The sequence below is a fragment of the Myotis lucifugus genome, unplaced genomic scaffold (genome assembly GCF_000147115.1).
Source record: "Myotis lucifugus unplaced genomic scaffold, Myoluc2.0 scaffold_44, whole genome shotgun sequence".
Classification (NCBI taxonomy): Eukaryota; Metazoa; Chordata; class Mammalia; order Chiroptera; family Vespertilionidae; genus Myotis; species Myotis lucifugus.
In genome coordinates, this window is record NW_005871092.1 from 6,126,925 (window position 1) to 6,141,449 (window position 14,525).

At 40.5% G+C, this 14,525-nt stretch overlaps 1 protein-coding gene across 1 annotated transcript in view; it reads left to right on the forward strand.

Annotated features, from left to right (window-relative positions):
• ATRNL1 (attractin like 1) overlaps window positions 1–14,525 on the forward strand; it is a 474,447-nt gene that overhangs the window by 21,761 nt on the left and 438,161 nt on the right. Inside the window, exons 3-4 of the mRNA XM_023753345.1 lie at window positions 843–1,010; window positions 1,766–1,912. Coding sequence (XP_023609113.1) covers window positions 843–1,010; window positions 1,766–1,912 — 315 coding nt within the window. The remainder of the gene's footprint in view (window positions 1–842; window positions 1,011–1,765; window positions 1,913–14,525) is intronic.

A 14,525-nucleotide genomic window follows, 5' to 3' on the forward strand; every position in this document is an offset into this window, starting at 1 on the left:
GTTACTTTTAGCCAAGTCCTGACACAGCTCCTATATGGCTGGAAAATGTTCTCTGTGCTGACAACGAAGATCTTAGGGAGTCAGGCCAAAGCAGACCTTCAGTCAGAATATTCTTTCACAATTGTGTCTAATGCCACAGGGTTGACCCACATGCAAAGAGCTGGCAATAAGTAGCAAAATTAAAGAATCTATGATAAGCACGTTGTATTTATCAATGCTGTTCAAACATATGAATTTAAATGGGATTTAAAGAATGCTACTATACTAGGCATTTTTTTGTCAAAGATGTTTTTGATATGCTATCAGAAGACAGAAATCAAAATACAATGTATTCAGAAGGATGTTGAACAACTGAATACTCCTTTGTGATCGCAAGATACCTTTGATCATATAGAAGTTTCCATGCTAGATTTTGATTTTGAAACATTCAGAAATATGGATCAAAATCTGTTTTACAAGTAAACTACTCCCCCCCCCCTTTTTTAAGAGAAAAGGCAAGGAACCATTCCCTTTCAACGCCTTAAATCTAAGATTAATCTATTGATATTTTAGCCAACATTGAAAACGTTCACTTTTTTAAAATGTAAATTGTAAAAACTCTTTTAAAACCGGAAAAATCAGACAAACTCTGTCTTAAATGATTGCTATTATTGCTAAGTCATGAATGCTAAGAGTGCCTTGAGGACTAAAAGCTGTTAACAGGAGCAGTTAGAGTTAGCAGACTGAGACAGACAGAAGGGAGCTCTCAGATCGCCGCCTGGGCCGTACATTTAAATCGAGGCTCAAGAGCAAATCTGTGAGGAAAAAACCTTTGACAGAAAAATCTTTGCCACAAATCCTAGGTAGTGACAGTGGTGGGACCTCGCCAAGACGTTGGAATCTGTGGGAGTTCAGGTTGGGAAGCAGGGTCTCCGAAAACTCAACTCCACGTGACCTTGAAGCTGAATTTGAAATACAAGTGTTCTGTGAGCGAACTGGACGTTGCAGTTAGCCATCGTGGAATGAGCTGGGTAAGTCTGGTTAAGTTTAATCTCAGTGGTAGGATAGGTGGCGTTTAGGGCCACCTACATGTGGGAGCCCAGCAATCACTGCTGAGACGATTTTTTAATTCAATTTAAATAACCTTTCTAGGCCGAATGGCTGAGGCTGCTCAGATACTTTCTGTCTGGCTCCTGAGGTAGGACTGAGTGTACGGGCAGGGAGATTCAGGCCTGGAAGAGTGGGGTCAGGGTGCTACAAAGCTGATCGGTATATACCACGACTGAGGACCATTGGAATGGCTCCACATAGGGGACATGTTGATAAATATATGGAAACATTTTGCTTTCTCCCTGTATGGTAGCCCATTGAGGATGAAAACTTAAACTAAGTGGGCACTTCCCTGACTACTTACTCTATTTAAAAATCATACTTTCTTCATGCTCCCGACTTTCCCATTGCTGTTTCTTAATTTCCTCTCCTCTTTAGCACTCTATATATCATACTTATGATCTCCTCTCATTACTTCTCAGGAATTAAGAGTCAAGTAATTTGAAGTTCAGATTCATTAACTTGGTCAAGATTTTTTGCATGTGTGTTAATCCTCACCCGAGGATATTTTTCCCATTGATTTTTAGAGAGAGTGGAAGGGAGGGACTGGGGGAAAGGTAGAGGTAGAGATAGATAATGAGAGAGAGAGAGAAACATCAATGTGTGAGACACATCTATTGGTTGCCTCCACACTCAAGCCAGCTCTGGTAATTGTATAAACATATTTCCAAAATAGAATCTCATGGACATTCCTGAGTGGGAACCATGGAGACGAGCACTCCATGACTATTTTGAATCCAAGGCAGCCTTAGCATCCTCAGCAGCAGGAGTTCATGGCTCATCACTCCACTGCTCACTTAGCAACATGACTCAACAGCTCTCCGTGAGTCTGCTTCTGCTCTTTGTCTAATTACTACTAGAGAGAAATCTCATCATCTTCTGCTCTATCATTTTCTGTGTCCTAGCTGCAACTTTTCTATAATTTTTTCTTCCTTATAATTTTGACCTCATGAGCTGAGTTTCACCTTTTCTTGTCCCTCCTCTTTCCAATGGTCGATCTCTTTCTGCATAAATTTTCAACTTCAGTTTTTGCTCTTGATAGCTCAATTTTTTTTCTATGTTTCCTAATTCAAATTCCCAGAAGTGAGAATTTGATTGCCCCAGTTCATTCCTGTTTGATTAGTGCTTTTGCACCAAGTCCCTGTGTAAAAACTGCTGGTGCTCCCAAGTTGGTGCTTGTCTCTGTGCTAATTATCAGTAGCTGAGGAGAGCACAATCATATGTGCAAAACATGGCTTCCTGAGTAGGCTTTATCCGTGAAAGGTATGGAAAGGACACATTTTCTCAGAAGGTAAGGCCTTATCTCTCATCATAATTTTAATGCAGGTGGTAAAGGAGTAGTGGGTTATTCAAGACCCACCATCATGGACATCTAGCAGTACCTAGATGTTTTGTTTAACCAAGTAGATGAACACACCAAAGGGAGAATATTGAGATTCTGTGATTCTAATTTATCTCAGAAAGAAATAATTAAATTAGTTCTAACTAACCCTTTTGGAAAAGTATGCAGACACCATCACAAATCGTTTAAAGAATGCATTTGTAAAATATGTTTTTATTGATTTTAGAGAGAGGGAGAGGGAGAGAGAGACAGAAACATCGATGATTGACTGCCTCCTGCATACCCCCTACTGGGGATCCTGCACATCCCTACTGGGGATAGAGCCCACAATCTGAGCATGTGCCCTGATGGGGAATTGAACCCAAAACATCCTGGTTCATAGGTCGATGCTCAACCAACTGAACTGCTCCAGCCGGGCCAAAGAATGCATCTAAGAGAGCAGTGGTCATCAAATTAGTAACTATTGTGGTTTTCAAAGGGTTGTAAACTGTTGTGATAAATTTACATTCAGTTTTACAAAGTGCACATCCTCATTTTGAATGGCCTGCTCCGTTTTATCTTCTTCATCTCCAAAATGACCGAGCTAGAGAGAAAAATAATTTAGACAAGAGCAGTTATATTGATTACAGCCAGTGAAGCAAGATAGAACCCAAAGGTGAATGAGTAGGACTTTTCAGTTGGGGGAAAAAACTAGAAATCTGATTAGAGCTATAAAATGATAAAAGTTAAAGAAAAGGATAATTGGACACTTTATTTATATTTTTAATAATGAAGGACTAAAAGGACAGCTGATAAAATGAAAAGGCGGAAAAAGTTTAAACTAATTAAGGAGACTTAAAAAAAACTGAACAATTAACTTCAGAAATTAAATCATGGGATAATTGCTACAGATCGTTTCGGATGGTGCAGAAAGATTAGGCATTCATATGGATGAGGAAAGCGTTTGCAGCAACAGAATTAGATGAAAAATAATGAGCACTAGCAAGTGCTGAGGCTTTAGGGAACACAGTGATCATAAGCCAGAGGAAATGTTCCCACCTGATATAATAATGTCAACCCGCCGGGACTGTCGGGCGTCTACAAGACTTCTGAGCGTGTGCTGGGGGGTTGGCACTCGCTTCTTCGGTGGTTTCCCTTGAGTTATTGCCCCTCAAAGGCATCAGACCAGCTCAGGATTGCTGCCTTATTGTTTATTCAGACATATTTTTGGTATCTGGCTAGCTCAGAATGCCCATATTTTTTTTCCCCTTTTAATGAAGTTGATTTTTTTTCTTAGTTTGAGTGATCATTTCCAGTTTCAGCCTTTCCAAACTTTCTCTAATAAATATTTCATCCTGACTAGTCTGCATGTTTAAAAGAAGAGGGGTTGAGCCAAGAATCTGTCGGTAATGATGTTGTTATTTATGCAGAAGAGATCTGGGGAAATTTCGGAGATTGACATTTCCCTAAGCATCCTCCGAGCCATTAAAAATAGGCAGGACTGTTGCTGATGATTCCTGCCAGACTTCAGTCTGGGGAGGGTGTTTCCCAGGGAAGTCCTAACCTTTCACTCTAATTCTCCCCTTAAATTCACTCACTGTGCAGGCAGAGATGCCCAAATCCTACTGCTAATCCAACCCCCATTTGGCAGGAGGTAGCTACCCATCATGATTGACTTGAGGTACAGGTCAAAGCTTTCATTCTGTCTAAAATCCCACCATTAGCATTTAACTTCTTTGTGTTTGTTCCCTCATTGGTCTTCTTTTTAAAAAATATAACCCTCCCCCCACGGACATCATGTTACACTAAAATTCTAAAAGGGTGTTAGTGACTGCCTAGAGCAGCGGTTCTCAACCTGTGGGTTGAGACCCTTTTGGGGGTCGAATGACCCTTTCACAGGGGTCGCCTAAGACCATCGGAAGACACATATACAATTACATATTGTTTTTGTGATTAATCACTATGCTTTAATTATGTTCAATTTGTAACAATGAAATTGGGGGTCACCACAACATGAGGAACTATATGAAAGGGTCGCGGCATTAGGAAGGTTGAGAATCACTGGCCTAGAGTCATTTGTCTTTGAATAGGCCAACTAGTAGTCAGAGAATGTCCACAGTATGTGTGTGCTGTGTGTGCATTCTGGGTAGGAGGATGGGTTACTGTGGAGGCAATGAGGATGATACATCTTTATACTTTTCTCGTATTTCTTATCAAAACTAGTCTCAGGAATAGGTAAAAGTCATTCATGCTAAGGCAGTGGTCGGCAAACTCATTAGTCAACAGAGCCAAATATCAACAGTACAACGATTGAAATTTCTTTTGAGAGCCAAATTTTTTAAACTTAAACTGTATAGGTAGGTACATTGTTATTAACTTAATTAGGGTACTCCTAAGGCTTAGGAAGAGCCACACTTAAGGGGCCAAAGAGCCGCATGTGGCTCGCGAGCCGCAGTTTGCCGACCACGGTGCTAAGGTGTTAATAAAGGACGGTCAAACCAAATGTGTTAGCCCTTCAAGGGCATTTGCAATAGAACAAGGGCCCCCAAAACCCTTAAGCTAAAGGACAAAATCGCTGAGCTGGAGTTTCCAGTTTTAGCTAGAGGGTGGGGTGCTGTGTTTCGTTCTCTGGAGCCTTCCAATGGTCGCTGCAGTCACCCACACATGTGGTCCCTTACCTCACCGAGGCCCAAGGCAATGGGCTGCGAGGTTGCTGCCACCTGAGAGAGACAGGCACAGAACATCAAGATGCACGGGGTTTCCTGAGCTTGCCCTCTGGCTCTCTGGTGTCACATGGCCCCACTGGGTCCTAGAGCGGTGCTCTCCAGGAAGGAATAGAAACAGGCACCACCAAATAGGGCTTCGTAGCTTTAAAAATAACTTTGACATCTCATTTGGAATTTTGATTCTCTCAACAATGTTCAGGGAGGACTTATGCATATGTATTTTTAAAATATGTTTTTATTGATTTTAGAGAGAGAGAAAAGAAGAGGGAGAGAGACATAGAAACATCAATGATGAGAAAGAATCATTGATTGGCTGCCTCCTGCCCGCCCCACACTGGGGATCGAGCCTGCAACCCGGGCATGTGCCTGACCGGGAATCGAACTGTGACCTGGTTCAGGGGTCAACGCTCAACCACTAGCCATGCTGGCCGGGCTTGGACTGATATTTTTGCTGTTTTACAGCAAAATGGCTCTTGGTCCCATTTTCTAGGCACTATCTTGTGCTACCTCCATAAGCTACAGGACTGTGTCCAGTGATGAAGAACCTGGCCACAGACCATGTCCGAAAACGTCTGCGACCAAGCGCTTCAGATAATTTAATCAATAAACCTCTTCCACATTCTTCCTGATTGCGGAGATAACATTCTCTCTGTTTACTACAGAGCCGATTTTCCTAGAAAAATGTATGTGCCCCCAAGACTTTCAGACTATGTTCTAATGAATAAGGTGGAGAATGTGGGGCTCTTGCTTCAAATCAATGTTTGTGGTGCATTTTCTTTCTTTTAATTTAAAATTTCGCTTCGGCTTTGCGGAGGGGTATGGGTGAGGGACTTGCAATTAGAAGAATCATAAGGCTGGTTCTAATTTATTTGTGTACATTTTCAAAATTACTGTGCCTGGAGTCTTCCAAGACTGATGTTTTTAATAAGTAGGATGTCGTGTTATCGGGATTTGTGGGGCTTGGCACTCATTTGTCAGATGTTGTTTCTTTTCTTTGTGTGTGTGTGTGTGTGTGTGTGTGTGTGTGTGTGTGTGTGTGATGTTCTCTGGTTCCTCTTTGTCTCTGGGATCTGTTCAAGGAAACCTCGTTGCACCCTGATGGCTGCGTGCCTCCTGATCAGAGGGCCCATAATTCTCTTTCTGCTCTTTTCCTTGAACACGTAAACATATTTCCCACTGTCAGGACCTGAAGCCGCTTTCTAAAAGCTAGTATGGGATGGTCCTTATGAATTGTTTATTTTGCTTGGGAGCTTTTGTGTATTTTTTAAAGTACTTCCTGTTTTTCTTCCGTTGACTCACTTTTTCTTTAAACAGAGGGAACATGAAAGGCACCTCAACTTGACTAAAGGTGGACAGAAATTCTACCTGGTGTATCTCTATGTGGACAATGCGTTAAGAGTTTGCTTGGATTAGCTGTTGTTGGATTTTTCTCAAACATAATCCTCTCTATGACTCACAGTCACAAGTGCCTCTCTGGGTTCCATGACACTCCTCTTCAGTGTATGTCCCTTCTTAAAGTTGGTTTATTTGGTTGTAAGATGCCACAGGAGCCACTCTGTCCAAAATCCCACCATTAGTATTTAATTTCTTTGTGTTTTGATTATTAAGAGACATCATGAGAAATTAGAATGATCTACTGGGGAAAACGATGACTTCTGAATATAAAAGAGTGAAATTTCCTTTTTTGTTACCTGCTTCAATCTGAACTTTTGTTCATTTTTACCGACAACTATATTTTAAGAGCTCCTTTCTCCCTTTTCTTGCAAGAAAGTGACAGCAAATGACTTCCTGGAATAGAGAAAAGGCTCCCAAGCCTTTTATCTTCCCCATGTCCTCATTTCTTTCAACGTCCAACCAGGAGAGCATAGGGAAGCCTATTAGATGTCTTGCAATGGCTTGGAGAGTTCTGAATTTAGGGCCCCTTTCTTGACACATTTCTTGACACATTTTGTCAATCACTGGGCCATGCCCTTTCTTCCCTCTGTTTCTTCTCTCTTGCTCATAGCCTTCTCTCATTCAGTAAATCAAATTCTTACATCTCCATTTTCAAGAAGAATTTTGCTGCTAACTTGGCTTGTCAAATTGCCTTTATTTTTTTTTAAAGTATGCTCATTCCTTTCTGGCCTTCCTCTCCATACGTAGGCAGGAACTTTAGTCAGCCAGTTAACGGATAGTAATTGATAATGCGTATGTTGCAGACCCTGACCTGGGCCTTTAATGTATGCCTTTAGCTGTGCTGGCAAACTTTCACTCGGTTGTAAGTTTTGGGTTCAAGTTTCACTCTTTGGCTTCTGTACTTCGTTTGGCTTAGTTTTGCCTCTGCTGTCACTATTTTGTGTCACATTGGGCAAATCGCTATCTTTATTGATCTTTGGAAGGTTTTTCTGGAGCTAGGCATGGATGGCTAATTAACTTGAAACGTTTTATTAGCCTGAGCTATAAGATATAAGACCAAAACCCAAAAACAAAACTTGGACTACATTTTAGAAGAACTAAGGTCTTAGACTTAGCTCTGCCACTTGCCACTGTGTGAGTTTGGATAAGACACGTCACTTTTCTGGGTCCCAGCAGCTTGTCTGTAAAATGTACTAGATCCATCTTTAAAACAGTGTGGCTTTCTTATAGCTCTGCCTGTGTCTTTGTGCTTTTGTATTTGTGTTTTATATCAATCCAAATCTCTTTAAAAAATCCTTTCCTTCACATGGAATTAGAATTAATTGTTCCTAAGAGTAATTTTTGATGAAAATAAAATCAAAGTTTGCATGGTGCTTTGCCACTTACTAGGTGCGTACATACATTGTTGTTTGGATCCTCATCTCAGCTCTGAAATGGGCATTGACAGCTAGTTTGACTATTCCCATCTTATAGGTGGGAAAACTGAGGCCCATAGTTTGATGGGTTATAAATTACAAAGGTAATGAGTATTTGATAAGAAACCCATATTTTTATTTATTACTTTGGGTTTTTTAGAAGTACTTTTTTTATCCTCACCCATGGATATTATTACTATTATTATTATTATTATTATTTGAGAGAAAGATACAAAGAGACATTAGCCTGTATGTGCCCCGACCAGGGATGGAACCCAAAATCTAGGTATGTGCCCTGACCAGGAATAGAACCTGCAACCTTTTTGGCGTACGGGATGCTGCTCCAACCAACTGAGCCACCCAGCCAGGGCAGAAGTAATTTTCAATTTTCAATCAAAGAGCACTAAAAGTCTTATAATAAAAAAATGCTGCATTTTTAACCCTCTTCCCTACACCTTAAAAAAAAAAGTTAACTTTTTTCTTCAGTATAGTATATTTATACTTCTATCTCTGGATTTATCAGTTTTGGACATGCAATTACTTCTTATTAAGGAATTGAGAATTTATCAGTAAACATCTTTATCCCTCTCCTATTTTTTTAATAGAGACATATTTTAAATTTTTGGTTAAATCAATAGTGTTTATATTATTATGGTTATGTAAGTATTAGTGCTGATCCATCTCGTACAGGTTTCTTTTGTCTTTTTTTGTAGTCAACAATTGCTTCATTTTGTTCATTTACTTAGATTTCTATGTGCTTGTTCTATTTTCCTTCCAAATACTAGCAATATTTTTTCCAAAAGCTCAAACACTTCCAAGCACTCATGTTCATTGTTTTCCTAGATAATTCTCTCTCCAGTCCTCGGGGGAACTGGTTGGACTTCCAGGTAGGACTGGTTGCTCTGTGGGCTTGGGGCACAGCTGTCTGTTGTCCTAGGATATCTCTTCACAATTCTCTTCTGTCTTTTCTCCATTTATTCCATTCTCTAGGTGTTTCCTTAAAGAGGAAATAAATTTTTATGAATGTTGTGTTACTGAAAATGTTGCACAAAATGTCTGTGCATCTTTATTTTCATACTTGAGTGATAGCTTGGCTGGGTATAGAATTCTACATCGAAAATAATTTCCCTTATATCTCTACTTACTTTTAGCATCTAGATTTGCTGTTGATAATTTTAATATTATTCTTACTTCCAATCTATTGCATTTGTCCCTTTTCATCCCTCTACTCGTGAGCTTTGTTTTTTTAATTCAATGTTTTAGGCTGCAGTGGGTCCTTCATCTGGAGGCCAGTTCAGTTCTGGGAAATTTTCTGATGTTGAAGAAATTGATACAAACCAATTTTGTCTGCTCCTACAAAGGAGTTGTGCATTAATGTACTATCACATTAACAAATGTATACATTTTATAAATGCTTAATTTAAAATAGTGTCTATTATGCACAATCATAAATGAACCTTCCTATTATCTTAAATGTCCCCTCCTTGATAAGAGGAGAAACTTTTTGTTTTTTCATTCTAATTTCTAGGAGATTTCCTAGACTTTATTTTCCAAAATTTCCATTGCATTTTAATTTTGTTGACCCTCCTTTTTTTTGGTGTGTGTGAGGGAGGGGGGGGGGTTAAAGAGTATCTAGTTCTTGTTTCACAGTTGCAAACTCTTCCTTTACCACTTGCCTGTATTTTCTCTAATTCCTTTTCTCTGTAGTTGTTTCTATCTTTTATGTCTAATGAACATTTACTATTTGTACTTCAGAGGGAGTCATACAAACCGACTGGGTGAGGCTTATTGACTGGCAGGCTGATCCTGAGGTGATGCATTCGGTTGGAGACTCTAAATAAGTCTTTTCTCTTGGACTATTTAATTTTGCAGATAAGTGTCTTTCAGTTTTCTGCCTGGGTTTTTTTTTAGTTCAATGTAGGTGTTCTGGGAATAGATAGAAAAAGGGGTCAGGGAAATCTTACATTCAATATATAGATTTTCCTCTTAATCTCTTCATTTTCAGCTGTGTACCTCATTCCTTTCTTCTATTATGCCCAGTGCTCTAAGTCTGGAGATGCTCTGATTCAATTTCTCAACAGATTAAACCAACAGGGTAGGGTCTGGAGCAATCTTTAGCTACTTGGGGTAAAAGAGGGGGTGGTGGGTCCTTATATTGCTCTCAGCCATTCTCCATGTGTTCATGTTAGAGTCCCACCTCTACTCTCCATGGAATCTCTTGCCTCTGAGTCCTGAGGTTTTCCTGGACTGTTCAGGAGAAACAGGCCAGTTATTGTTATTCATTTGTGCAAGCATGTATATGTTAGTTCCACATCCCCATTGACTTTCCTCCTCCCAACACACTGACTCTTCCAAATGCATTGACCCTTCTCACCTACTAGTTGGTTCTTTCCTCACTTTCTCTGTCATTGTGAGTTTATACTTTGAAAAATTAAAAAAAATCATTTCTTGTCATTTTAGTAGAGTTTAGAACAGGTCCATGCACATACCTAATCCACTATGTTTAGCAGGAAGTCCTAGCTCAAATTTTTATTGAATTAATTGTCACAAAAGTCAAGTTTCTGTAATTGACTACTAGCGATCAACTGTTTGTGGGTTGTTTTTTTTTGTTGTTGTTGTTGTTTTTGTTTTTTATGTGGGTTTTTTTTTGTAACAAGTTTGAACATTTAGGATGAAAAGTTTAAGGATGCTCATTTTATTTCCCACTTAAAAAAATATATTAGCCCAGCATAGTGAATTTGGACTCTTTGGATTTATTTCCTTGGATTTACTTATAACAATATGTTTGAAATGTGTTAAGTAGAAAAATTGGCAGGATCAGAGTGTATGTGTGTTTGCCAGTGTGACAGCGAGAGAAATCAGTAGAAGGAAAGAGTGAATCAGAAGGAAAGAGAAAGCAGCATCAGATTTGGAGTGGGAGGGAGGGTGGTATTTCAGATATCACCATATAAACATTTTTAATACCATCGATAATATCTTAATGAGCATCTAAAGTTGACTTTTTCTTTACTGTGTAATCTCACAGACTATTCATGCTCTCAAAATACTTCCTTAATTGCAAGCTCTCAATATCTTGGCTGCTTTCAGGAGCCTCATATAGGTCACACGGTGAACAAATAACCAGAGTAGAGATCATTTTTCATTCAAGCAACTAAGGAGGGGATGCTCTGGTTTATTGGTCCCAATAGGATCTTTTACTTTTTTCAGAAGCAATCAAGAAATCAGTGGACCTGCTATTTCTCTTCTTTAAAAAAAAAACACATTTGAATTTCCTTCAAATAATTTGTGAAGTTTTAGATTTTTTGCCCATCATATTGTAGTACCATTGTTAAGGGGTAGAATGGAAATAAAACACACTCTCCCAAATAGCTAAAGGTCCTGACATAAGGCTAGTTGTGGAGAAAACAAATATGCTTTTCTTACCATTCCCCTCGGAGACATCTGAACAGGTAATTTTGATCTTAACAGTTTCATTCTACTTTTGGAAAACTGACTTTCCCCTCACCGTCTTTGGAGTAAATTTTCACATTTCTGCTGGATTTATGAGTGCTATTACCAATACTATGAATTATTGTAGTGTCATCTAGCACTGCTGGGATGCTGACTCTACTTCTTTAGAAAAAAAGAGATAATATAATGTTGGAGTTTAAAAATTTCTTGATCATAGGAGACGGGGAAACATCAGTCAAGATTCTAGGCGAGCTTTCTCACTGAGTTTTTGTGCGACCATTGTAAATCATTTAAGTTTTCTGTGTCTACATCTGTAAAATATACACTCCCATATATAAGGGACTTGCAATCTAGTGAGCCTCTTAAAAGATAAGCCTACCCAGGGGTATGACTCCGGTCGTATTCATCTTTGTTTTCTCTTGCTTAAATTCATAATAGTTTCTCAGTAAATGTTGACTAAAAGAATTTCAAAGAAAAGTAGGACACAGGGCAAGTGGACACCCTGTGAGATCTCAGCGAGAATAATTTTGTATAAATTTAATACGGTCAACTTGATTCTGAATATGTTGAGAGGAGGCCTGTGGGGCTGCATGTTCTTCAATGTAACGTGAAGTACTGAGCTGATTATCGTGGTTACAAGATTCAGAGCTATGTCTTAGTGGGCAGATCCTTAGCTGGAATATAGGCTGCAGTCAGCACGTGGCTGAGCAGTGATCCCTCTTGTTAAAGGGGCTGCACAGTCCCATTTGAATTGCCTTCACACTCAGGGATGGTTTTAAGGGCTTGGATACTTTCTACATGTCTACATCAAAAGCCACGCTACATTAGACGTGAGGAAGACGCGGCTGGCACGGGGGAAGAGTGGAGAAGGCAGCAGAGATTGTACATGTACGGCTAATACTAGAGAGAGTTCTAGATAAGTCATGGAAATTAAAAGGTGTGATCCAGAACATCCTCTTTTTATTTTTCCCCCTTATTTTTAAAAAGTGTATTTTTATTGATTTCAGAGAGGAAGGGAGAGAGAGAAACATCAGTGATGAGCGAGAATCATTGATCGGCTGCCTCCTGCACACCCCACTTGGGGGATCGAGCCACAACCCGGGGAACGTGCCCCATCCGGAATCGAAGAGTGACCTCCTGGTTCATATGTCGATGCTCAACCACGGAACCACACCAGCCGGGCCTTTTAATGCGGAATGTTCTCGTCCCTTCTTCCCCTATCCCTGAGTAGTTTCTAAGGATCATCTTGACATAGAAAATATGTGGAAGGAAGAAGGAGCTGTCCTAAGTTTTAAGGTTTGAGGATGACATTTCAAATATTGGTTTTATGGGAGAACTGTCATGTTTTTTTGTTAATTAAATAAAAAACATGGTTTTTCTTTTTCTACTTTCCAAGGAGCCACCTCTTTATGGACCTTTGTTTTCTTCAAGTCACTGCTGAAGTATTTTCACATTTTTGAATTTATTCAAAGCATTTGCTAATAGAAACAGCCTAGATACTGGGAAGTCAGAGGACTTGTGTTTAAAGCAGCGGTTCTTAACCTGTGGGTTGCGACCCCTTTGGGGGTCGAACGACCCTTTCACAAGGGTCGCCTAAGACCATCGGAAAACACATATATAATTACATATTGTTTTTGTGATTAATCACTATGATTTTTATTTTTTTAATATATTTTATTGATTTTTCACAGAGAGGAAGGGAGAAGGATAGAGAGTCAGAAACATTGATGGGAGAGAAACATCGGTCAGCTGCCTCCTGCACATCTTCTACTGGGGATGTGCCCACAACCAAGGTACATGCCCTTGACTGGAATCGAACCCGGGACCCTTCAGTCCGTAGGCCGATGCTCTATCCACTGAGCCAAACCAGTGAGGGCACTATGCTTTAATTATGTTCAATTTGTAACAATGAAAATATATCCTGCATATCAGATACTTACATTACGATTCATAACGGTAGCAAAATGACAGTTATGAAGTAGCAATGAAAATAATTTAATGGTTGGGGGTCACCACAACATGAACTGTATTAAAGGGTCGCGGCATTAGGAAGGTTGAGAACCACTGGTTTAAAGCTGGGTTCACTGCTGACTCCTCATTTGCCACTGAGAAACCTTTCAACCTCCCCCAGTCTCTATCCTCATCTGTAAAATGGGGTTAATGGAGGATTTCATCGGCAAAGTGGGGATAATAGAGATTAAAAGAGATGACGTGGGCACATTATGCCCCAAATAAACACGCGTTGAATCTTCACAATAATATTTTGACTGTGTGGTTACAACGAAAACTTTTCTCCATTTGCTGTCAGAAATGCCTCTGGCGGATTCCAAACTCCTTTTCATCCCGCCTGCTCTTCTTTGGAGGGGATCCAGTAACCTTGCTGAAACTCGAGGACACAGGGCTGCGGTCTGTAGGGGGGCCCTTTCTCCAGGGTTCCCATAGCCTGTGTAGAGAAGGCTCAAAAGTACAAAGCAAACATGTCAGCGAATGCCATCCAATCTTGGAAAGTCATCTAAAGGAGGGAAGATTTCCGCTTTGGAAGGAAAACGGCTCATTTTGGGCATCCTTTCTACTCTTCTTAAAAAAAGAAAAGAAAAAGCCACGATGTTGCAATATTTTTCAAGGCAGAATAATACTGTCCCAGATGGAGGAGGAAACACTGACGAGTAGAAAGGGCGATACCTGGGATTCCGAGGCAATGTTGGCAAGATTGGGGGGAAGGGGGGGTTCGGGGGTCTGAACCAGGCGGATCTTGGGGGCGGAGGAGTCATTATTCGGTGGAGGGCATGGCTCCCCCTTGGGGAGGTCCCCCCGCGGACCTGGCTCCGCGGTCCTCCAGTGCCCAGTCCCAGCCCCTCCCAGCTCTTGCGGACCCCACAACGTGGTCGGACCGCGGTGCCTTTAAGACTTGTGCCTGCTGCACACGCGCCGCTCTTTGTGTGTAGTTGGACTTTTTAAGAAAAAAAACAAAAAGCGAAGAAGTGAAGAAGAAATCGGCCAGAGGATGGGGTGGAGGAAGGGGAAGCGCCGGGGAAAAACGCGCTGCACTTTCGCAGCTGCAGCCGGCGGACGCGAAGGGCTTCTTTTTTGCTGAAGCTGCGAAGTTGGTCCCGAGCTGAGCTTTCGCGT